This window comes from Lagopus leucura, unplaced genomic scaffold (assembly GCF_019238085.1).
Source record: "Lagopus leucura isolate 7727_CA_CO unplaced genomic scaffold, USGS_WTPT01 Super-Scaffold_100004, whole genome shotgun sequence".
Taxonomy (NCBI): domain Eukaryota; kingdom Metazoa; phylum Chordata; class Aves; order Galliformes; family Phasianidae; genus Lagopus; species Lagopus leucura.
In genome coordinates, this window is record NW_024962264.1 from 26,722,072 (window position 1) to 26,747,637 (window position 25,566).

Here is a 25,566-nt window from a genome sequence, read left to right on the forward strand (position 1 = left end):
ATGTCATACATTACTGAGACATTAAGCTCTTCTCAGCTCTGTGCTGTGAGTCTAATAGCCATAAGAAAGATTGAGTGGTACATTTAAGCAGCTTCAGATCTGTTGTTCAGAAGGTATTGTGAGAGATTGGAAGTGCAACCTTACAAAAGCAATAACAAATGGGGAAAAAAGACGTGCAGAACATCTTCCAAATGTATTTCACATAAGAGGGTATGGCCATGACTGTAAAAGTATTGGTCTTGTTTGTTTAGTTCAACTTCCGATAAATTTAGGTTGTGATCATCAGGCAAAAGAAATTTTTCAACCAATATTTAGAACAGCACTAGGAATTGTTTTTTGTTCTGAATTGCTAAGGTGGGATACTTCAATTTGTGTTATTTCATACTTATCCTGCTCCCATTCTATTTCCTTGCTCCCAGATAGAGAGGAAAACATTCAAAGCCTAATGAGATTATGCAAGAAATGTAGGACACTGCTTGTACTACTTGTATGCTTGTATAAACTTGGAAGCTTGCTGGTGTTCCTCTGAGCTAGTAAGAAGTGTGGATCGTCTCTCAGCAACAGATTGCAACACAAGAATATAACTTGGAAGTCTTAACAAATAGGTTAAATAGGTTTTCAGTCGTCTAAACGTGCCAGCATTAAGTATTCAGAGAGAGAAGTGAGCTCTCTGGAGCCCAGATGACTGTGTGTGGCCAGACTGTGCCCAGGTCATCGACCAGAGTCCTTTGGTGTGTAGCTTTTGGCACACAGCTGTTAGTTCATCAGTGTCAGTACATGAATATTTAGCTGTACTGTCATATAGTTATTCTCGTGTGTGAAACAATCTTTCAGTTGTTTGACACAATCTGTTTCTATTTCAAAGAAAACAAATTTGTAGTCAAAAGCTGTTTCACCAAGGCTTGTCAGTGCAATTTGCTGATAAACCATCGAGTACCAGGATTTATTTTCTTTCAAAATACACCCAGCTGACATGTCTGCTGCAATATACATGCTAAGCAGATTTTTCTTCTTTAAAATTCAAACAGTTGCATTTATTCCTTTTTACATCACGAATAACACAGAGGTCAAGAAAAGATGAGAAACGTGCCTTGGTGCAATGATGGCTTTAGCTGCCAGCTCCACAGCTGCTTGAGTATCTGCTGTTTCAGTGCAAGCTGTATTAAAGAACTCTGAAACAGTATTGTCATCTTCAAAAACCCTAATAAGGAATATTTGAGCAATTCCTATTTTTCTACTCTTGCAAGATACCATATATGAACAACTACATAGGAAATCTTCAGGTTTTATTGCCTGACCTTTAAAAATAAGGCATTACTTAAATGAAAAGTCCGAAAAATGTTTTCTTATAAAAGAAGGACGTTAGATTTTGTTGTTGCTGACTTTAAAAACCATTGCTGTTGCTATGTGTTTTCAATGCATATCTCTGATTTTTTTAATTTGTTTTATAGGTTGCAAACAAAATGGCACTAAACTTGGAGATGTAATACTCCCTCCATGGGCAAAAGGAGACCCTCGTGAATTTATCAGAGTTCACCGGGAGGTAATCTGAGTTTTAATGGCAGTAGAAAACTTCAGTTGTGCCATTATGCTGCATATTAAACATGACTTGATTCATGCAGTCACAGCTGCTATCTGGTCCGTGAGTTCTGAGCTCATGGCTATTTGTCACAAATAGCTGCAGACTTGGCATTTCCTTCTCTTCCTTTTTGTCTAAAGAGTAAGTTGAGGCAGGAGTTGTTTAAATGAAAAAGATTAACAAAACATACTGAGAATACATCAGTGTATTCTGCTTTTTTCTTTATGGCACGTGTAGTAGACTCAACTGGTGACTGACGTGGCTAATTTCAGTGCATGTCCTTTGGATTTCAGGCTCTGGAATGTGACTTTGTGAGTGCACATCTGCATGAGTGGATTGACTTGATCTTTGGCTATAAACAACAAGGTCCTGCTGCAGTAGAAGCTGTAAATGTCTTTCACCATCTCTTCTATGAGGGGCAAGTGGATATATATAACATCAATGATCCGTTAAAAGAGACAGCTACTATAGGATTCATTAACAACTTTGGACAGATACCAAAGCAGGTACACCATCTGCAGAATTTCTATTTGCCAGATGGCACGTGGGCTGAAATGTATTGAAACAGAGGAGGAAAGTGTTTGAGGAGTTAAACTTCTTGAGAATGTTTGTTCGTATTCTTCTAGTAATGTGCAATGATCTGTTTCTGCAACGCAGAAAGAATTTGCTCACAAGAAGGGAAATGTCTTTTTTCTGTTTTGCACTCATAAAATAAAGGTTAAAAAAATTATGACATCATTGTTCAACTTAGAAAAAAAATAAGTATTGAAAAAATAAATATGTTGCTGCTAAAAATGTAACACTTGACGTGACTGAGGGCAACAGTGAAAGTGCCATTTTCCTGTGATAAGTTAATTTCTATAATAACTCTTAAAAAAAAAATAAAAATAAAAAATGATGTGCCTGTCTCACATCGTTAGACCAGCTGTGTGGTGGTGTGGGGTGGTGCAGGGAGGGCTGAGGCAAACAGTCCTGCTGTTGCCCTTCATACCCATTGACTTTGTGTGAGCGGTAGAAATGTGTGCATCCTCACAGCCCAACTACATCAGGTTTATGTATGTTCCCTGTACCTTGAATATGCTAATAGGTTAAAAAAAATAATAACTTTCAGCCTTGAAATTGCAGCTCTTCTTGTAGTGCTTTTACAACTTTGTTGTCAAAGAAGGTGAAATTTTACAAAATATGGGTAAAGATTTATATTCATAAGTTAGGTACTGTAAATACTTAACACTTGCCATCAAAAGGTTTATAATTAATTTACCATCTGATAAACCTTTGTGTGGAGGCTCCAAAAAATGGTTTGCTTATATATCGCAGTTGAATTCTGTATTATTTGCTGAAGTCGTGCTGAAGTCAAAAAGTTTGCTGTAATTTATTAGTGGATGCCCAACTGTGAATCCGTGAATGCAGAGAACAGTTAAGTAGTGCTTGCTGACTGCTGATCTGCAGCATTTTTAGAATATGAATGAAACACTGCTAATCTTTAGCTTGTGCTCCTGTAAACCTGTAATTTCTTGATGACTTTCAGCTCTTCAAAAAGCCCCACCCTCCAAAGCGTGTTAGAAGCCGACTGAATGGGGAGGCTGCAGGAACCTCTGTGCCCCCAGGTTCTACAAGTGACAAGATTTTTTTCCATCATTTGGACAACCTGCGGCCGTCTCTCACACCAGTAAAAGGTAAAACCACAGTATTTGGGGCATTTTTTCCAATTTCTCAATGCAAAAAATGCTGAGAAGGTTGGCAGGAAGGGATACTGGTAGCTGTGCTGAGGCCAAAGGAGTAGGTTCTGACATTGTTTATCTCTGACATTAGAGTGATTAAAAGTTAACTGTCAGCAAAGTAGGTAACTGCCATATGGTATTTTCTTTCTTAATTGATTAAATGAATTGAAGAGAAAAGAATGTACCGTTCCACAAAACGTAACAGGGCTATACTCAAGGATAGGAAACAAAAAAGTGTTATCAGTATTTGCAGAACTTGATTAAAAACAGCAAATAGATCACTGGTTAAGAATGCAACCTGTGGAAATGTTTGACCATGACATTGGTATCGATACCAAAAAATTACTTTTAATAGTGTTGAAAATGGCACAATCACTTTTAATGCTGAAGCATCAAAGAGATGATGTCTGTGACTTGTTTGGCTTGAAGGACATCTCCTGCAGCATTGTACATGGGACCAGAGTAATTGTTTAAACAATGCAAATATTTGTTTTTTGTGGAGCATCTGGTATTTAATAGGATTGGACAGCATCAGTCTTTTTTCTTCACTAAAAGATAACTATCTTCTTTTTTAGAACTCAAGGAGCCTGTGGGGCAGATTGTGTGTACCGATAAAGGCATTCTGGCTGTTGAACAGAATAAGGTTCTCATCCCTCCTACATGGAATAAAACTTTTGCCTGGGGCTATGCAGACCTCAGCTGTAGACTGGGTACCTACGAGTCGGACAAGGTTTGTCTTCTGAAATTCATTTCAGTGCTGAGTGTACCAAAAGAAATCACTATTTAATAGTGAAAGGAATCTAAAGATGAAAACTTAGTTTGCATGTGAATTGGTAACGTTTTTTGTGCTGTGTGTTTTCTTTCTCCCAATCCAATTTTCTTCATCAGAACATGAGCAGAATAACATAGGCCAATTCATAATAATTTTTAACAAGACTGCGAAGAAAAAAAAAGAACAAATCAATTAAATCATGTAATTAAATTTCACTTCCTGTGTTCCCTCAGGAGGCATCTTATGGCAGAGCCTGGAATTATTTACATTTGAGAAAAACATGTCAGCAAAATCTTGGTTACTTAATGGTTCAGTTTGCAGGATGGCACTTGAGCTTTTATATTTTTCACACCTAACTCTAATGTTGCAAGTAATCCTTCTCTGTTTTCTTTATTTCCAGGCAGTAATTGTTTATGAATGTTTGTCAGAGTGGGGTCAGATACTGTGTGCCATTTGTCCCAATCCCAAGCTGGTTATCACTGGGGGAACAAGCACAGCGGTGTGTGTGTGGGAAATGGGCATCTCCAAAGAAAAAGCTAAAGCCCTCACATTGAAACAGGTAAAATACAACAAAGATGTCGATTAGGGAAATGATGTTCCAAGATCAAAGGAAGTTTGTTAGCTTTGAAACTGTGAGCTGAGTAGACTTGGAAATCTGAGCAGTCCCAGTAGAGATCTACACTGAAAATAGGTAAAATGTATCATAAAAATTTCATCATTTTGAGGATTGTTGACTATGTGAAACTTGTTTTAAAGATGGAAAATAAAATAGCAATGTTTTTAAAAAATAAATTTTAATATTTTTTTATTAAAAAAAAAAATCTAAAAAAGTATGCAGATGTGTTTTCTGTGGAGTAAGCTGTATTACTGTAGAGATCTCTATAAAATGCCCCCATCTGAAGACTGACAAGGAGGGCAGCAAAAGAAGCTGTCTCTACTGTTCATTTTCCTTTTTCTACTTTTTATACTTCTTTATTTTCTTGTAGAATTATTTAAATTGTGTTTCTGGGCAAACTTTGCTTTTTCTGGCAGTAACATGTTTGTGGAGTGCAATAATACTCCTTCAGGACACCTTTACATTGCTTTTGTATTGTGAATTCAAAACATCAATCTTGAATGCAATGAAGAAAGGACCTGTGTTTTTAAGTCAGTTGCAGCTAAGCGCAGAGGAAGTCTTATGTGTGTATTTCATAAAAAAGGCCAAGAAGCAAGACAAAAACATATAAACAAAAAGCAATAAACCACACCAACAAAACACCACCAACCCACCACAAACAAACAAAATGTCTTCTTCTAAGTAGCCAGATTGTAAGTGTCACTTTTCCTGTTAGCATCTTAACAGTAGGACTTTTTTTTTTCCAGTGGAAAACTTCAACTAAAACTTAGCTGAACAAATTTAGAGAATTATTAATTAACTTTTCACCACTGGTCTGCAACATGGACTGTCTGAAGCTGTATTTCAGAATTGTTTTGCTAACAGTTACTGCAAGATAAGGCACTGTATCTTGAATTTCAGGGTGACACATTTAAGTTGCTCTGCTTTTGCCAATGAGGACAGAGTAAGTGCAAGGCCAGTTGCTGTAGCTTATCTGATGACTTTGTAACTTGGTAAATAGGAGAAATCCAGCTGTATTCCAGATTTCTATCCAATTGTTACTTCAGGCCTAAGATGTAGAAAAGAGGTCTTCTCAAAGCAGACGTTTGAAATTTTCTCCTCCTTGCTGTGAACTTTGTCTTTTTGGTTGTAATTTTTCTTTTCTTTGGCTTTTCTCAAACACCAACAGGTTTTTAAATAGGAGCCAGTTCTTATTTAAAAAGAACTTTTGTTTTCAGAAAATGACTTCTATCAATTTCAGTTATGGAATCAGTCACCAGCTAAATACTTCCAGTCCAGCTGGGCCTTCTGATAAAGTGTTTGAGTTCACATTGACTGAATCTCTTTAGGTTTAATACAACAACTTTTGTGTTCTCTCTTGATTGTAGCATATTCCTTCTGTCTTCTTTTGGCAGGCATTATTGGGTCATACTGACACTGTCACGTGCTTAACAGCATCACTGGCTTATCACATCATCGTGAGTGGCTCACGGGATCGCACCTGCATCATCTGGGATTTGAATAAGCTCTCATTTCTTACACAGCTTCGAGGTCACAGGGCTCCAGTTTCAGCACTCTGTATAAATGAATTAACGGTAAGAAGCAAACATCCATGTGTAGTGGGAGTGTTAGCAAGAATCTGTAATTGTTAAACTGAAGAAAAACAAATTAGGCTCTTCCATTGGTTTGGAGAAGCTTGCGTAATTCACGTTAAAACTTATTACCTGGTATAGGAAATAAATTGTAATGAGAAGAAGAGGGTAGTGAGAGGCACGGTTTGTTAGCTGCTCATCCAGTTGTTGTAGTGTTGCTGGTGTTTTAAACCACAGCTACTACTTCCCCTCTGCACTAGATGAAAGGACTGTTTCTTGCCCTTTTCCCAATTATGAAGGGATCATATGAACTTTAATGTAGCACATGTCAGTAAAAAAGATGGGAGGTTTGAGCTGAGTCATAAAAGAGGGAAGGGAAGGTACTTAAAATATGCTGTGGGATTGGTGAAAAATAAAGGAATTGATCTACTTATTCTATAAACTCAGCAGACAGGTTGTTACTAAGACTGTTTTTCTGTGTACAGTCCAAAAAAAAAAAAAAGTATGTAATTCTACAGTTTTATTTAGGGTCTCAGCCTGAACAGGAATTACTTAGGAATTACTTCAAAGTTGCTGCTGCAATCATAGAATGGTTTAGGTTGGGAGGGACCTTTAAGATCATCTAGTTCTAACCCTCCTCCTATAGGCAAGAACACCTTCCTTCAGATCAGGCTGCTCAGCGCCCTATTCTGCCTGGCCTTGAATGCTTCCAGAGAGGAGGCATCCACAGCCTTGGTGGGCAACCTGTTCCAGTGTCTCACCGCCCTCACAGTAAAGAATATTTCTTCCTAGTATCTAGTCTAAATTTACTGTTTTCCAGTTTAAAACCATTTCCCTTCATCCTCTTGGTACCTGCCCTTATAAAAAATCACTCCCCAGCTTTCCTGTAGGCTCCCTTCAGGTAGTAGAAGGCTGCTATAAGGACCCCCCAGAGCCTTCTGTTTTCTAGGCTGGAGCCCCAGCTTTCTCAGCCTGTCCTCGCATGGCAAGTGCTCCAGCCCTCTGATCATCTTTGTGGCCCTCCTCTGGACCTGCTTCAACAGCTCCACATCCTTCTTGTCCATTCTTGGGGGCCCTAGAATTGGATGCAGTACTCCAGGTGATCTCTCACGAGAGCAGAGTAGAAGGGCAGAAACACCTCCCTTGACCTGCTGGTTACGCTTCTCTTCATGCAACCCAGGATACAGTTGGCCTTCTGGTCTGCAAGTGCACATATTGAATCTTTCATCAGTTGATGCTCCCATATCCTTCTTCTCAGGGCTGCTCTCAAGGTTCTCCACTCAACCTTTATCTGTGCTTGGGATAACACTGACCTATGCAAATGAACCTGGCTTATGTTTTTGCTGAAACAGAATCTGAGATTTGTTTTCACATACGGAGTTGTTACTTGTATTTTCAGGGGGATATTGTGTCATGTGCTGGCACTTACATTCATGTATGGAGTATTAATGGCAGCCCCACTGCAAGTGTGAACACTTTCACTGGTCGAAGCCAGCAAATCATGTGTTGTTTTGTGTCAGAGATGAACGAGTGGGATACCCAGAATGTCATTGTGACAGGACATTCAGATGGAGTTGTACGGGTACGTACTTGGAACCACTGCTTAGAAAAATAAGTTTAAGCCTTTGTAATAGATAAGTAAATTCTGTCCAACACAGCATCCTGGCTGGTACTGAAAGCAGTCCTGCTGTTCTGGGGTACATCATTATATACATTGTATTTCAGCCACTTGTTGCTCACTGGCTTCTGTGCCTGGAGTTTGTAGCTTTTGTTCTCTGCTTTTATTCTGCACACTTTTAGGTAATTCGTTTTGCTGCCTGGAAAGAAAAGAGGAAAAAGAAGGAAAAATAGAAACAGCATCTCTGTTCACTGCCAGTCCAAACCTGGCTTTCATTATTTTGTCATGTGTGTGCCTGCATCTGTCTTAACCAGAGTCTGCTGGTCAGATTGCAGTACAGAGTGGATTTTTTATTTGAACAGCTGAAGCGTTAAATAATAGCACAAGGCTTGTTCAGCTGTCATTCAGGCATTTATGTAGTTGACCTCTTATGACCCTTGGGGGGAAAAAAAGGCAGCGACCTGCCTGTTGTACTGCTGGTGTGATTATACAGTTCTAATAATGCCTCTGAACTCTAGCAGTAGCTAGGAAGAAAGTTAAGAGTTCCATACATGCCAGTTTGCTTGTCCCCTGTCCCTCCAGTTCTGGCGGATGGAGTTTTTGCAAGTACCAGAAACACCAGCTCCAGAGCCTGCAGAGGTGCTGGAAATGCAAGAGGATTGCCAAGAAGCACAAATAGGTACGTCTCCTACCCACAGCTTGGTATTTGCCTTTTATCTGATTTCCCCTTCACATAGATTAAGTCCTGCGGTTGTGCAGGGCAGAAAATGATAGAAGTGTTTTCTCTCAGTGGAAAATAGACATCCATTGGACATAATGAAGTGTCTGAGTTCTCATTCACTACTTCATACTGTCATTTCATACTGCTGTGAGCAAGGAAAACCATGGCCATCCTTCCTTTTATTCTGAGTAAATTCCTTCCTGTGGTTGCTTCTGCTATCAGTGAACCTAATGGATGCTACCATTGTCCAAAAGCTACGTCTTTCTCTATTTTGAAATAAAATTATAGCCTAAGAGCAGAGTTAACAACCTGATGTTCCATCAGTGGAATTTTACACAAGCGGTGCTGCCCATGCCATAGTGTTTTCTGTGGTCTGAAGAATATGGTCCGTGCTTGATGGGCATTTGCTTTACTCATCTTCCTTTGTTCATCTTCATGTTGAAGATATGATCTAGACTTGGATGTGGATCCTATGATACTCATAGGATGCTTTTAATTGCACAGCTTAGCTATTCTGTAACAGAATATGAATGTGTATTGAACTACTGTGTTTTCACATCACGTTAAGCCTGTTAATAATATCTGCCTCATGTGTTTTAGTTGTCCTGAGTCTCATCACTGTTGACTGGTTACTATTTTCCTGAGTGACAGGAGGAATTTTTATTTTTTTTAATTTTTCTTGAACGCTTTTGAAAGCTGTACTCACTGTGTCTTTCCCAGTCTACCTCAGAACAACTATTGTAGGAACTACCTCTGTTGCCAAAGAGATGAAAAATGTGATGATTCCTGCTGGTGTTTACTGTGGTGGGAGCTGGATCTCTGCAAAGGCTCTGAGATTCCCACGTGTAATTTCCCTTTAGTCATGCCATGGTGGCACCTGTTGGGTTGTAGGCAGTGTAGCAGCAAGAAAGGAAGAAAGCTTAGCCTATAAGCAGTCCTGCTAACGGTGTTCTCTTTTCTGTTGCATGAATTCAGGACAGGAAGCCCATGAAGAAGACAGCAGTGACTCTGACGCAGATGATCCATGCATTGGTCAGGATGTGAAACTGCAGGAGAGCCAAAGTCAGCCAGGCAGCACCAGCCACAGACCGAGGTCAGCCTCAAACAGAGTGGCAGCAGCGTGGTCAGCAGACAGTGGCTCAGATGACTCCAGGCGTTGGTCAGACCAGCTTAGCTTGGATGAGAAAGATGGCTTTATCTTTGTGAATTATTCTGAAGGACAAGCAAAAATACATCCCCACGCTCAGGTTAACCACCTGCACCCCAGCTATGCTGAAGCACGGCACTACAGCAAGCTTAAACCAGGTAAAAGAAGAGGAGTACACTTCCTTGGTTGGATAAATTTGCTGTTAGCACTGACCCAAAAAGCAATATCTCTGCAGTTTTGAGCAGTGATGGCTGATACATTCAAAAGTCATTGGTGAGAAGTTTCTGTGTTGAGGTTGTATGTTGTTTGAGTTTTTCCTGAGAAATAGTGTTCGATTTACCTTGTCTGGCTGCTAATCTGCTCTCGCTGTTGCTTAAATGGGGTGGGGGGGGAGAATAGGGAGAGCAAAAGGGCAAAAGCACAAAAACTCAAAGGTCAAGCTAAGGATAGTCTACTAAGCAAACTAAAGAGGAAGAAAAAAAGCCATAAACAAGTGATGGAAAGGCTCTCACCACCTCCTGCAAGCAGACTGATGTGCAGCCAGTTTTGGAGTGAACAGCTTCCTTACCAAAAAGTGCCATTCCCTCAGTTTGGTTACTGACTATGATGCTGTATATGACGTGGAATATCCTTAGGCCAGTTGAGATCAGCAGTCCAGCATGTGTTACTTCTGAGCTTCTTGTACACCTTCAGCCTACTTGCTGGTAGGTGAGGAAGAGTGGGGAAAAAAGAGAAAACCTTGATGCTGTGAAAGTAGTGTTCAGCAGTACCTCAAACACTGCTATGTCCTCAACACTGTTTTAGTCACATAACCAAAACACAGCACGATAGGGGATGCTGTAAAGAAAATTAACCACAGTTGGAAATCTCAATCTTGGCTACAGACAAAATTAATAATAATACTGATGAAACACTCTCAGTCCTGCTGGTCTTCGGTGCCAGCTCCACTCTGAATGTCACTGTTCTCTACAGCTGTCAGCTGCATTTGGTGAAATGCGATACTCTGCCTTGTATTGCATTTTCTCCTTCCTTGGATGTGCAGTGGAGCAGTTAGGAGTGTATTTTCCCTGAGTGGGAAGTGAGCCTCCGGGGAGATAAAGATGTTTCCTTTCTACAAATTGATGCACGTGGATATTTTGGGGAGGGAGGAAGATATAGAAATGAGAACGAGCAGATTTGTCTTTTTCCTTTTCTCCTTCCTGCTCTCTTCTAGGATACCGGTGGGAGCGTCAGTTGGTGTTCAGGAGCAAACTAACTATGCACACGGCATTTGATCGCAAAGATAACGCACATCCAGCAGAAATCACCGCCCTCGGCATCTCCAAGTGAGTAGCTCACAGGTGATCACTCAGTGCATTTTTTCAGTGTTGTCAAAGGATGCAGATACTGTTCTTTGCATAATGCTGTTTTGCGTTTGTTTGTTTTTGTTGAGAGCACTGGTTAATTCTTGGTCATTAAAGCATCATTATATATTCTGACATCTAAAATCAGCTATCGCTGTCCTTACTGAGCCGTAATAGTCATGGAAATGCTTTTGCTTTTTTCCTCCAGGGATCACAGCAGAATTCTCATTGGGGATGGCCGTGGCCGAGTGTTCAGCTGGTCTGTGAGTGATCAGCCAGGCCGGTCAGCAGCTGACCACTGGGTGAAGGATGAAGGAGGGGACAGCTGCTCAGGCTGTGCAGTCCGGTTCTCGCTCACGGAGAGGCGTCACCACTGCAGGAACTGTGGGCAGCTCTTCTGCCAGAAGTAAGCTAGCACCAGCCTCCTTTAGATTCTTTCCCATATAGAATTTTAGGCTATTGCATATCACTGAACTCTACAAACACACTGTGCTTTCCACTCTCTTATCAAAACTGATTAAAAAAAAAAAACAAAAACACAACAAAAAACAAAAAGAAACCAAACATTAGTGCTGTCAAAATTTCCTCGGAAGAGTTAGAAAAAGCAAACGTGCTCCTTTATATAAACAGTGAAGCTGTCAGCTTAATGTAGGTGTCAACTGAGAATGAAATCAGGTAATGAATCCTAGACAAATCAAGTTAGCAAAGGAGAAAAAAAATATTTCTTTTTCAGCAGATAGTTCATCTTATCAATCTACAAACACAACACGGTGTCAAAATTTGTTCGGATGGCGTTGAGGTGTTTGAAGTCGCAATGATAATTAACACACCTGGGAAGAATATGATGAGGCTGGGAGAGGACACGTGTTCACAGTGGCGTTCTTCTTTGCAGGTGCAGTCGGTTTCAGTCTGAAATCAAGCGTCTGAAGATTTCATCACCAGTCAGAGTCTGCCAGAACTGTTTCTACAACTTGCAGCATGAGCGGGGCTTAGAGGAAGGGCCCAGGAATTGACCAGGTGGTGGTAAATGGAGACCCTGTACAGTCCTGCTGTCACCCTGAGAACTAATGTGAGCATAGTGCTGTGATCAGAAGGGAGTAGAATATTGTCTGTTTACACTTAAGTTTATACTGCATTTTAAGCACTGAAAGTATAAGGGATCATTGAATTGATTTGTGTTGATGGAAGGTGTGTGATGAGGTGAATGGCACGTTGGAAGAGCCAGGCCCAAGAAGACATGGTTAATAACCACAGATACAGTAGAACTGTCAACCTCTAACTCTGTTGACATGGCTACGAAGAAAATCCTCACTTAACCTAAACACCAGTTCTTGTCTTGTTTTTGTAGAGCTAGTCATCTGTACTGGGGTGGGGGGTGGGAGGGAAGGGAAGGCTTTTTAGAAGATAGTTGTAAATCTGCCTTCTTCGCAAGCAACTGTGTATATTGTAAATAGGTATAATGGCCTTTTTATCTAAATATGAACCTAACTGCCTGTTACATGGGACTTCAGATTAACCACTATACTTTGTGTGGCATCTTTCTCATCTATCAACTTAAATATGAATGTTTAGATAACAACAACAAAAAAAAAAAACAAAAAACAACCAGAAAACTCAAAGGCATTATGTGTTATTTCTGTTAAAAATCCAGTCTGTGCACGTTCGTTCTTCAGTTGCCCACAGTATCTTCATTTAAATAAGGCTATTCATGGAACTACATGGATTTTTTTTCAAAAGAAAACTTTTTTTGAGAATAGGACTTGGAGTATTTTATTCTAGCTGTAAGATAACCAGGAACTAAATTGTAAACTTTGGTTGCATTTTATACCAAAACTATTTACTGCCTCAGTGTTGTTCATATTTAACAAGGCCTGTTTTATACATATGTCAGAGCTGCAGTTTTGTTAATTAGTGTTCATTAGCAGCTGATTCATGCAGTGCAAGAACCAGCTTTTACCTTCTTTAAGTCAGTAGTGATTGGCTTGCGTACAGGTACAGAATGAATTTTCCTGTGCATAGAATTTTACCACTGTTGTCCCGTAGCTTATTTGGAAAAAAAAAAAAAATTAAAAAAAATAAAAATGTTTGGAATAACGTAGTCGTTCAGGAACGGGTTAGTGCTTGTTCTGCCAGAGATGCTTTTAAGAGCTGTCTCCGTGTGTCAGCAAGTGGCATGACCCTGAGGACAGTGGTAGATTTCCATGACCATTTTTAAGTTTAAAAAAAATGAATTCAATTGCAGTATTTTTTTACTACTCTGTCACTTCTTTTGCACTACATGTGGGATGACGTAGAGACATGGACATCTACTGGGATTGGAACACACTCACCACACAGGCCTGTGGACTGCTTTCCGAAGGAGGTTTTAACAGTGGGTTTGTTTGTTTTAAATGTGTGTGTATATATTTTGTAAATGTGTGACAAACTGATCTAGATCTAGGTAAGTTCACATTGGGTTCTTCAAAACAATAGTACGGATGTGACCCAAAGCAACAGAAGACAGGCAGCCCCACTTTTGCTCTGCAGAACATCAGTGTGTGTATTTGGCTGCAGACGGAGAGGTTACCCTGCACTGGCAGGCACTGGGCAGACTCCATCCCCAGGAAGAAGATGATTTAAGCTGTTGTTGGAATTGCAGTGTGGGAAGTGGGTCCCTGTACCTTGGAGACACAATTGTCTTCTCTTGGTTGGACCTTCTAGATCCATTTGTTGATCCTAACCACTTACTCTCTACCCTGGTATCACATGTTTATGCACTGAAGGTTAAATATGTATTTTGACATGATTGTTTATAAAGTATGTGCTGGTCTGTAAAATGAGAAATTCCTGTTCTGGTATGTGTACTAGATCCCCAAATGAGCAGAAAGGCTTTTCTAGAGCCCTTGCACACTGTTGAGTAAATGCAGGTTTGCTTAGGTTAGCTGACCCAAATAGATCCCTTCGGATCCAAACTGTGATAAGTAGCTGCGTTGCATGGCTCCCTTGGCAGATTTATTGTTGAAAATAGAAGGGGGGAAGCCCTCAGTAAATGTGCATGGAGTGCTGGAATATTTATATTCAGATGTTCTCTAACGTTGCCTTGACCCTTCCCAAAATGATGCGAAGCCAGCATAGTTCAGAAGATGGGCTGGTGGCCTACATGTTTACTGTTTGAAGAGAAGGCTCTTTTAACAACTGTTAAATGCTTTTAAGTCCTCAGAGATTCTCCCCTCTTGCCTCTAGTTTTCCAAACGAAACCGAATTTAAGGAAGAATTCTGTTCCGTGAATTGATTCCGATCAAACCCTAATCAAAACAGGGCTTCTGGCAGAAACTGGTATAATCTGAACATTAAAAGTAAGATCAGGCTTATATGACTAATGTGGGCTTATGAAGACTGTGCACCATCAGTGATGATGTAGTTGGCCGTTGTATGGCTATGCAGGCACATGGCACCATTGTCAATCTGTGCTTTTTACCTTTGGCAGCCTACTAAAATCAGGATCACTATTCCTTTCCAAGTCTATAGCGTAGAGGTCGGACCACATTTGCGTTTTGCAAACCAATAACCACAGCCTTCTGACTTAATCCCTCAGTTGCACTGTTCTAAAACCACATTTGTGCTGGTAGGAGGTGGAGGGGAAGTACCCTGCCTGCTCGTATTTCCTCTGGCAGCTGGTGCTGTGGGCAACTGCTTCGTTCACTTGGGAGTGGTTTTCTCATTGAAGCTTCTAATGCAAAGACTTGCTTTGTTTTCCATGTAAAAATGGGTTGCGCAAAAATATGCTCATGTACACTAACATCAGTAGACTGTATTCTCTGCAAGTACCTCACATGTCTTCTCCTGCCTTGTTCTTTGTAGTATACTTATTCATGTACTCTTAACATTCGTATGTAGTGTGCAAATGTAATGTCATGCTTACGAGAGGGGGCTGGCTGCCTCCAGCCCACAGTCATCGGTTCAATAGCAGAACACTTTAGATAAGTTATTTTGCACTTTCTTATGTATAAAATTGGTAGATACTTATATTTGCTTTGTATCATTTAAAGACTCCTTTTGTTTCGGTAAATGAACTGTGTATAAAATATTTATGCAGTTGAAACTGTTTTTAGACAGTATTTTTAATTTCAGCAAGTTTGGTTACTTGTTGCATGACTATTAACACAGCTGACTTTTTGTGTCAGTGCAATGTATATTTTTTTGTCCTGTTATTAACTTGTAAGCCCTAGTTAAATGGCCATTTATTTGTACAGCATCGGGAGTAAATTGAAGATAACTGGCTAAGACTGGAGTGTGGAATTTTGTACTATATTGCAGAATCCAATATCTGTTTTTTGGTGGTTACGTAAAAGGCCTGACGATTTACTATCTAGTGTGCAATCTGTGATATCTGAATGTTCATTGTATATTTGTCTCCAATGCAAAAAGTTAGAGTAACACAGTTACAATACATGATTAAATGCAATAGTTCAGGTACTTAAGTATTTTTTTCATTTCAAATAAATACCTGCTATTTACCACCAAAAAGCTGTTTTGCATTTGTTGGAAATAAGCAACATTTGCAGCTGAATAAACATTTTTAAAATGGGAGTAGTAGTTGATGAGTACCATGTTTTTTTATCCTCCAGACAAGTAAACTTGTTGTTTGATATCGTTTTGCTTTCTGAACCCAAGTACAGTCATCTGCAGTGATGCAATGTAAAATTGTGAATCTTTTTTTTTTTTTTTTTTAAGAGTGTCATTGTAGAGAGTGGGAAGCCAGCAGTGTTGACAGTTTTTTAGAAGAATAAGCTGTACTGATAAAGAGAAGGCAGACAGTAAAGAATAATCTAAGTCACGTTCCATAAGGACATTTCAAGAGGAGGAAGTACTGAAAACTTAAAGCATCTTTTCCAAGGAGAGAGGACAACTGCTAGAGCAGGACTTGACCTTATCTGGTGAGACACAGCTTAAGATCCCCAAATGTTGAAATATTTTACTAATGCTTAGAATCATAGAATGATTACAGTTGGAAAATACCTCTAAGAGATAATCATGTCCAACCTCAAACCCATCACCACCATGCCCCCTTCAACGCCTTTGTATAATTTTTTCTAATTTGGTAGTGCTGAAGAAGGTGGGATTTTGTTGTGATGGTTACTTGCATGGCAATGCTGGTTGCTAACTGCAGCTGGACCTGCCATGTTCCTTAGATGATTAACACCAGAACTCACTGCATTCTTAGTGCTTGTCAGAAAGTGATTTCTTTAGCTGTAAGATAAAAGTACCTTCAAGCAATGTTATTAACCATCTGTGCTTACTGCATTCAGCATAAACTCATTTCATAACAGCTTTGTGTGGCGGTAGGGGAGTTTTTAGAGTGTATTAAGTGTTCTTTGCAGTTGTAGCTAGCCCACCTACTCTGGTGCCATAGAACAGGTCACAAAGGAGCTTCAGCAGAGAGCACCTTGAGCCAGTAGAGTGCTCTGGAGTCAGGGTGCTAGGTCTGGCGTTGTCAAGTAGAAATGCCCTCTTATCTGCGGCTCCAGGCTGGTTTGTGCAGCAGAACCACTTGCTGTATGGTAATTCAGCATTTTCTTCTCATTGGCAAAAATGTGCTGGCCTTCTTCATGGATCTGTACCACATTGAAGTTAGCGGACCTGTGCTCAATTTCAAGTAGTGTTCTGAATGATGTGAAGAACCTGTAGTTTTAGTGCCATGAGTAATTTTTATAACTTTTTTCTATCTCTCCGATACATGCTCCCACTGATTCAGTCTTTATAGCTAGTGACTGTGCCTTATTTCAGGAGTAGCCTCCATTCTGTTTCTTGCTGTAGGAGATTAATTCTTTTGAAAGTTTGCCAATGGCAGCATGATAACTTGGTCAAACCTGCTCATAGGTAAAGCTTTGGTGCTGAAAAACTTCGGCTTGGAGACGACTGGCTACATGTTTCCTCCTGCTTCTCTCAGTAATGCAGCAGAACAAACAGTGATGGAGTGGACAGGTAACACACTGAAGAGGTAATTCCTATGCAGCCACAAAGCTATCCGAGTTGTAGTCTCCTTTGTGTGAATTATCACCATTTGCACTAGCTGCAGAATATGATGTTAAAATTTAAAAAAAAAAAAAAAAAAAAAAAAAAAGACAGGTTTGAGAAAGGTTCAGTGCATTATAGTGGATATTTTTTGCATGTTGCCTTTCCGGATGTGGGAAATAATATTGTGCTATATATTTTGTAAACTTTCTTAGTATAAAATTATATTGATAAGATCCATCAGATCAGCATTCCCTTGTGATGCGCCTGCAGTCAGCTGGAAGCAGTTTCTCGAAGTATTGCTAGTTCATTTCCACACTGAATTTGTTTAATTTCCTTTGGAACTGCAGCTCTTTCTGGTGAACAGGCTGCCGGCTAGCCAGGTTGTGCCATGCCAATGGGATGCAGATGGGTGTTACTGCTAGGGGTAGAGACATGGCTGTGCTAGGGGTACAGTGTGTGGCTGTGCATTGCTGGATGCCCTGTAGAAGTCTCAAGAGGATGACTGTTGGTCTGGTCTGTCAGCAGGGGCTCTTTGTGGCTGCCCAGCTTCACACAGGATGTGGCATTAATGGAAGGAAATCATGTGGCTCTGCATGATGGATTCCTCAGCTTTTTTCAAGGAAGAGGAAAGTGAAAGATGTTCAGAGTGGGTTGAGGCTTCCCATGGACAACACTTGCTGTTCTGAGAGCTGAAAGCTCTGCTTTCCTCTGGTAAAACACCAAGGTTCTGTTGAGACTGAGTCTCCAAGGGAGGGAAAGCATGTGCAGGTTGCATTTAAATTCACCTCCTCCTCAGCTTTGGTACAGCTGATGCCTCGCAATCTGCTGAGGGATCCCTCTCTTCTGATTGCAGAGTCTCCTTTCTCTTACCCAGTGAGTGCCTCCAAATGGGTAGCTGGAGGGTAGGACCTTGATGTGCTTGGTTCTGTAGCAACAAGTTCACCAGGAAATACAGTAGTAAAAACACTGCTTTCCATGCAGTGTTTGTGAAATACATTCTGGGATTGCTCTTTTTAGCTAATGGGCACAGAGAGAGCTGTGCATTGAAAAAGCAAACTAAGTTTCAGCGTGAGCCAGGTTGTGGCCACGGGCAGTTGTTACTTAAGCAAGCTTTCCAGAGCTTCCCAGACCTGTCAGAAACCACATGTTGTCAACTTTTAATAACTTCTGGATTGGCTGCTGCCTTGCAGATTCTGGGAACTGGAGACTTTGACAGATTTTATTTCCTGAAGAACAAAAGCCCAAAGGCTTACTGTAGACACTCTGCAGTCATGGGGTCTGCTAGTTATAAGTGATTTACTCATAATGTCCAAGGAGGAGTGATGTCTTTGATCTTCCCTGGAACTGGCTCACATCCCTAAGCAACACAGGTCTGTATCTTCACTAGTAGCTCATACTGGCACTTGTTTGTTCAAATAAGCAGGAAAGGGTTGGAATCATAGAAACATTAGGAGCAGGAATGGAGAGCAATTTTACGGAGGAGATGGTCTTAGTAGAAATTTGTATTGGTGCTGAATTGCAAACTTATCTAATATATTTACAGATAACTTGTGGGGTGTATGTGTTTAAAAAAAAAAAAGAAACAATATCCAGCACTGGGGAGTCTCTGTCAGATGTTCAGTTTAGGGGAGGGCTGCAGAGGTCTTAAAGCTTCTCCGAGTGCCCTGTGCCAGAGCATGCATTGGCTTCTATAATGCCTGGCTGCTCTCTGCTTGTCCTGGAGACATATGGCAGAGAACTGCCATGCTGCTGCCAGCGCTCAGCCTCTCCCCTCCTGCCAGTGTGAATTAACCAGCAGGTCACAGGGGCACTCATTATGGGACAAATGTTCTGATTACAGAGTAACCTTTGCAGAGTAACCTGGTAGCTATTTCCCAACTGCTGCCAAATGGTGAGGAAAGGGCAGCAGCTTAAAGCTTAAATGCTGCCTGAGCTCTGAAAATTCACCTACAGAAGCAGCAGGACCCTTACCACTGTGTATTCAGTACATGTGGGTATCTTAAAACTGATAAGGTCCTAAACGAGATGAGAAATGGAATGGCAATAAAGGATAATGAAAAAGGACTTGCATTAGTCCTAAATGGGAGGGAAGTGTAAGGACTTTGTTCAAGTCTCCTTCAAAGAAAGTGAAGGTGAAATGTGAGATGTATGATCAAGGTAGATTTGAGTTCAGCTGTAGGAAAAGTAAAAATCAAAAATAAGTTGTCGCATTTCCCACAGTGTTGCTTCTGCAGCAAAACTAAAACTCTCGGCCAGTCTTTGCTTCCCCACCTTTTTTTTTTTTTTTTTTTTTTTTTGCTTTTGAGTAACTGAAAAGTTCTGAATTAATAGAATAATAGAATCACTAAGGTTGGAAAAGATTAGTAAGATCATCAAGTCCAACCATCAACCCATCCCCACCATGACCGAATTGATGTAGAAGTCAAAACATCTTCTTGTGTTGACTGTGTCGCAGAGTGAAATTGCTCTCCTTGAAAGCTACTTCAAGTGCTTTCCTGGTTCACAAAATTATATTTCAAGGCAAACTTGTATTTAGAGAGATGGCATTTTGATTTCTTGGTATTGTAATATATGAAAATATACGAGTCTGAAATATCAAGTTAGAACACATGGCCCTGATGAAGCAAAGCTGTAGTGAAGGCTGACAGAGCACAGAGATGGCTACTTCGTACCACTTACTGCTGGTGAATGCCTTTGTGTCGTATCATATCATACCACAGAACTATAGAATGGTTGTGATGGAAGGGACCTTAAAGCCCGCTCAGTCCCAACCCCCTGCTGTGGGCTGGTTGCCCCCCACCAGGTCAGGCTGCCCAGTGCCCCATCAAATATGGCCTTGAGTGCTTCCAGGGATGGGGCATCCACTGTTACTCTGGGCAGCCCGTGCCTCAGCACTAATTGAAAGGCAGAGCCTTGGTGAATGTGTTTATGGCAGAGGCAGAGGCCTGAGGCTCACAGGGCAGTCATGGCAGAGCCTGAGAAACAAAGTTTTGGTGGTTGGCAGTGTGCTTGGAAAAGAAAAATACATTCAGAGTGAAAAGCCGATTATTTATTTAGAGGTCTTTATTTAAGCATTTCAGTACAGCCTTATCTGTCCCACTGTAGATTTGAGTCACAAATTTGAAGACAAACGAATGTTTAAAAAGAAAGAAAAAAACTTCAGTAAAATGAAGTAGTAGATTAATTATGGTCACTGATTACACCAAAAATAAACATTAAACATCAGGAATTATAGACTGTCCTAAGGCAAAGTATGCAGTGAATGTACACAATTGCACTTCAGTCTGTAAAAGTTATGACACACTCCGCTGCCCAAGCACTTAACATGCTGGGCAAAGGGGAATCCCCATTAGTACCTCTGCATTAAGAGCAGGAGAACAGCAGCTTCAGAACTAGGAAACTGCAGGGGAGTGCTCTGCCATATGCTCAGCTTATTGGGTAAGTGACCAATGGACCTAGAAGTTCCTACGTGATTCTATTCCACATAAATTAATATTAAACCAGAGTAACTGGTATCTGTTTTGTGCTACTGCTTTAGCTAGAAATTCTGTGCCTTTGAAAACAGCACATTGTGTGTTGAGACAGAAATGCTGATCCAGTATCTGATTCCTCCATCAGCAGAAATCTTGCAGTGAGCCCCAGATCTTCAGAATTTTCATTTCCCCAAATTGGTAAAAAGTGGTAATAATGCCAATTTCTCACTCCGCCCTTACTCTCAACCACAAACTCTGCTCCACAATTCTTCACCAACCCCGAGCTTTTCAAACCAAAAGGGGTTTTGGTTTGAAAGTAGCCACTAGTCAGAGGATGCCGCATTAAAGCTGTTCCAGCCCCTTCCTCCTGCAGCACCTCTACCATGAGAAACAGCACTGGTCCAGAAGGAGTGTCCAGGTAAGGAAATACTTTTAATAAGCTGTTTCCATTTGCCTTGGCATGGCTTTACTCCTTCGACTTCATACTTCACACAGGGAATGCTGGTGCCATACACCTACACTCATGGCTCACTCTGCCAGTGTCAGTGCCAAAACAGCCCCATGACTGAAATGCAATTCCTGTGACTTGTCCTAATGCTTCTTCATTAAGAAGTATCAAATGATGGAAAAACCAATCACACAGGAAAGTGCAGGTTTTTCCTGGTGACTTGGAGAAAAACAAGGCTTGGTACAGATAAATCTAAAGGGAGATTACTACATATGCAAGAAAAGGCGAGGCTGTTGTTCGGGAAGAGAAAGATTTTGGTAACAGAGGGTCTGCACCAAACGATGTTTCTGATGTACTCAAAGTCTGGCAGTGCACAGCATGAAGGCAGAAATTCATACAAACCAGTGAAAGCGACACTTAGCAATAGAAAGAGGAATGGGCAGACTAATGGGCCACTTGGCAAAGCAATCTGCCTTCATTAGTAGCTTGTTTACTTCAGAAACAGATGCAGAAAACTGTAGGGAACAGCCAGGGAATAAGAAATGTGTCTTTGTAGTCTCCCGTCTTATTGCTTTTTAGAAAAACCAGCTCGTATCTGTTAGATGAATGTGCTAATTTATTTGTGACATTTATTAGTAGCCATACAAAGTACCTGCAGGTTTTCACCTACTGGTAAGCTTTCACCAGAACACATTGAAGTTGGTTCTGCAGGCAGACTGCTCTCATGCCGATCTCTTTCTTCCCATCCCATTTCAGTCTATAGTCCAGTGTCAGTAGATGCACGCCCCTTTGCTGCAGCACATAATTCTGAAATGAGCCCTGCTTTGAGCAGTAGGCTGGATGGATGACATCACCATGTCCTTTCCAACCACAGCTTTTCTGTGATTGTTTAAAAGCAGTAATAGGAACTGCCAATGTATCTTTACCTAACTGCCTTCTATTTTGCAAAGCTTTGTCTTATCCCTTCCTTTCTAAAATATATGTGCATCTATAGGTGGATCCTTCCTCTGAGAGGACAGTCAGTCTGCTGGAGGAAATAGAAGCACTCAACCGCTTCCATTCTCTATGAAATTAGGCTACCATAGCATCATAGAATGGCTCAGATTGGAAAGGGGCCTCAAAGATTACCAAGTTCTAACCTCCCTGTCACAGGCAGGGTTACCACGTGTGAGATCAAGTTGCCCAGGGCTCCATCCAACTTGGCCTTGAACTGGATAGGGATAACACAAAAAATATGCTCCCAAACTCCCTCGAGTATAAAGATGACTTCTTTTTACATACTGATCAGTGCTCAGAAGATACTCCATCAGCCCAGGCCATTCCTCAGAGCACCTGCAGGTGCTATTCATTACCACCCTGCATTTGATACCACGTATTCAGGTTGGCGAGTACCCAGCACAGCTCAAAAAAATCAACGTATACTTGTTATAAACACCTCAGGGGAGGCCTGATATCTTGTCTGGCTAGCTGGATGGATGGCCAAACAGGAATGAGCAGCATTTGGCACCAAGCAGTGTTGATGAGACATGTCCAAATCCTGGCTCTGCTGCTCATGTTTGTCTGACACTTGAAACCAAAGCTGACTGTAGCCCTTCTTTGGCCCAGAATAAGGCTGTGGTGTGGTTAACCCTTAGCTAGGACCACTTGCTATTTCAGCAGGAGTCAGCTGTGCAGTGCAAACAGGTCATAATGGCATTGCTGGAACAGCTCACTGAGTCTCTGTCAGGTGCTGCCTCTCTGCAAGTGCTCAGGAGAGGATGCTTTCTGCTGCTTTTGCTACAAACAGGTTGTGCAGGGTGCAAATTGCAGGTTATCAATTAAAAGTGCCTTTTGCCTCCAGTAAGCAAGGCAGAGACCAAGACTGAAAACTTTGATCTCAAGTGAAGATAGAATTGGGGAAATCTGGAGAAGAAAGAAGGTATTATAACTGTAAACCAGTGATGGATGTGCTCATTGGCAACAGCGCCAAACACAATAGAGATTTACAAATATTGAGTCACAACCTCTTTATACTCATAAACTGAATATGCACATTATGTGCACCATATAAATACACCAAGTGATGGGACACAACCAAGGTACTGTCTATACTTAGAGCATTAATGCTGTCAGTACAATGCTGTGACCTGCAGGGTGTTCCCAAGCCTGTAGCCAGAAGAACACATGGAAATGACTGTGCTGTAACCATGGGCCTGGAAGGGGCTAGAAAAAGATGTAGATGACACACTGGAAAATGAGAATCGGACTTTTGTTCTTGTCAGTTGGCTTTTTTCTTCTTTTTAAATAATTGTGCTGTTGGAAACATGGAACAAAATCTACATGGGAAAAGCCTGACTTTTCTCTGCCCATATTTCCTCACAATGGAGCAATTTGGAGGCTACATGAGATGCACGACTGATTTTGAGTGAGGGAGAACTGGGGCCGAAAGAGGTATGTGGAAAGCTGGACCTGCTGTTGATGTGTCACCAGCAGTTTGTATCACAGCAACACCGAGCTGGCTCAGGGCTCTGGCCTTTTGTGCCCCATTGGACACAGACTCCCACCAGAAAGAGAAATGAAATCTTTAAAGCTACTATTGGTGACCAACTATTTGATGCCTGGTGGAAACAAAAATTGCCATATGTTACTAAAATATTCTCTTCTTTCTCTAGCTTTCTGGCTTTGGGCATTTTACAGCTGTCTTTATGCCAGCAGGAGACTGTAGCTAGCTGAAAAAAAAGGCAGAGGGCAGGAAAATCCTTGCATATGAAGAAATAAACTCTACTGTCTCATACATCCAAAGAATCTTGAACTGAAAGCTCTTTGAAACAGTTTCCTTTTCTTAGGAAAAAAACAAACAAAAAAAAAAAACAAATATTCAAATTGATTATGGTCTCTGAAATTATAAAGTGGGCTGCTTTTTTTTCCCTCCTCCTACGTGCTCTTTTCAGGCACCGTTATGCTGAAGGAAGCATGGTGCCAGAGGCTGCATGGTGCCAGAGGCTGCATGGTCCACTGCGACTGTAGGGGCTTTGGGCCCAATGGGTTCCCATCTGTTCAACAGCACGTGGCTCCTGCTTGCTCTGTCTCTTTGGAGCTGAAGGATCACAGGTAATACCAGAGAGACCCTAAAGCCCAGCAAAGTGCTCTATTGGGATGCCATTCGGCTACATGGAATGCCCCTGGCACCAGAACATAACCACAGGCTAATTACTTCTGATATTTCCCCCTTGTATTTCACCTGTTTCTTGTGAAACATGGGGGAGCTGTGGATGGCTACATGACAGAGGAAAACAACAGACTCCCTTTTTGTCTTTCTAAGAACACTGCGTTTGTTCCCCTGTGCATTAACGTACAAAGAAGATGGTGCGTGGCTCAGTCTCGGACTTTCACAGCTGCCAGGTAACTGAGTACTAGGTAACAAGAGTTGGGATGAAACTGATGTGTCATAACTCAAGCCCAGAGACTTAACCGTGCAAATGAAATGATGTGCAGAACTGCTGGGCCTAGAAACCCAATGCTGATCTGAATAAATAAACACAGTAAAATGTGATCAGCTGTAAGCAGCAATTACGCACCAAAGGAGCAGTTGCATCTTCCATAACTGGCAACAGAAAAGATGGACAAGACACTGAGTCAACCTATGAACAGATGGATGTGTTCTCTTATAGCACGTTGTATCCGTGTTATTGCAGGAAAAGATAGCTGTGTCAGGTCTTCACGCCCATCTCCCACTGGAGGCAAAACTGCGGCTGAAGGAAAAGTTGATCTCGCCATTTTTATACTTCCCCCACGCTCCAAATGGCACTATGACAACCGTGCTGTTATCCTCAGTGCCATACTGCATTGCCTGAAGGAAGAAACAATTTGTCAGCGTCACAGTCTTGCTCAGAAAGAGAAATAGCTCTCTGACTCCACATGGGACAGCATGCTCTGAGACTTCATTGCTTCTTCCCAGCTCCAACACTGCAGGCTCTTGCACACCTCAGAGCTTTCCATGGATATACCACTATCCAAAACCTCCAATATGAAACTGGTGGTTTCTGTCTACGCTGATTACAGCAGGTCTGCGGACCAAGAACTAAGCACATTAATTGAAATGATGTCCCTGTGTCCTTGCAAGGATCTGGCACTTTGATGCTTCAAGTAACCCTAGCATTACCTGCTCAGTAACAACGTGGGCAGCTTCAGTGGGATCGTGGCACTGGTTGATGAAGTCGCAGATCTCTTGACTGTTCACCATGAAGTTAATACCATCTGTAGTAAGGACTAGGAAGCCGTCATCTGCATGGTGCAACTGCAATAAAGGTATGAAGTATGCACAACAGTGAAGAGAGTGCTGCCAGGTAAAACTGCTGCCTTGATTTCTTTTTTTTTTTTACCCTTTGTTGCAAAGTATTTTTCTCTGGGAGTGCTGCCTGTTCTCTTGCTTTTTGTATGAGAACTATCCTCATCCATTAGGGGAAAATGTCAAAACATGTGAGTTGAGAGGAGGTACTTTTTTTTTTTCTCTTTATGAAAACATGAATGCAGTTGTGCTGAATACCTTATGAGTGGTTGATCTGTTTCCTGGACAATTGC

General features: G+C 41.2%; 1 protein-coding gene and 1 long non-coding RNA gene across 6 annotated transcripts in view; both read left to right on the plus strand.

Annotated features, from left to right (window-relative positions):
* The window catches only part of WDFY3 (WD repeat and FYVE domain containing 3), a 140,410-nt gene extending 124,759 nt beyond the window's left edge, over window positions 1-15,651 (plus strand). For 4 of the 5 annotated variants that reach the window (XM_042870783.1, XM_042870784.1, XM_042870785.1 and 1 more), the window contains 12 exons: window positions 1,452-1,543; window positions 1,873-2,085; window positions 3,108-3,255; window positions 3,876-4,030; window positions 4,473-4,631; window positions 6,083-6,262; window positions 7,659-7,841; window positions 8,460-8,556; window positions 9,574-9,903; window positions 10,959-11,070; window positions 11,297-11,494; window positions 11,981-15,651. In XM_042870783.1, the coding sequence (XP_042726717.1) occupies window positions 1,452-1,543; window positions 1,873-2,085; window positions 3,108-3,255; window positions 3,876-4,030; window positions 4,473-4,631; window positions 6,083-6,262; window positions 7,659-7,841; window positions 8,460-8,556; window positions 9,574-9,903; window positions 10,959-11,070; window positions 11,297-11,494; window positions 11,981-12,101 (1,988 nt within the window). In that variant the 3' untranslated portion in view covers window positions 12,102-15,651. Of the gene's footprint in view, window positions 1-1,451; window positions 1,544-1,872; window positions 2,086-3,107; window positions 3,256-3,875; window positions 4,031-4,472; window positions 4,632-6,082; window positions 6,263-7,658; window positions 7,842-8,459; window positions 8,557-9,573; window positions 9,904-10,958; window positions 11,086-11,296; window positions 11,495-11,980 lie in introns of those variants that run through there. The other variant, XM_042870787.1, reaches the window with a different exon arrangement.
* A 4,262-nt stretch (window positions 15,652-19,913) lies between these two features.
* The window catches only part of LOC122180003, a 210,224-nt gene continuing 204,571 nt past the window's right edge, over window positions 19,914-25,566 (plus strand). Inside the window, exon 1 of the long non-coding RNA XR_006178893.1 lies at window positions 19,914-25,293. This is a non-coding gene — a long non-coding RNA (uncharacterized LOC122180003). The remainder of the gene's footprint in view (window positions 25,294-25,566) is intronic.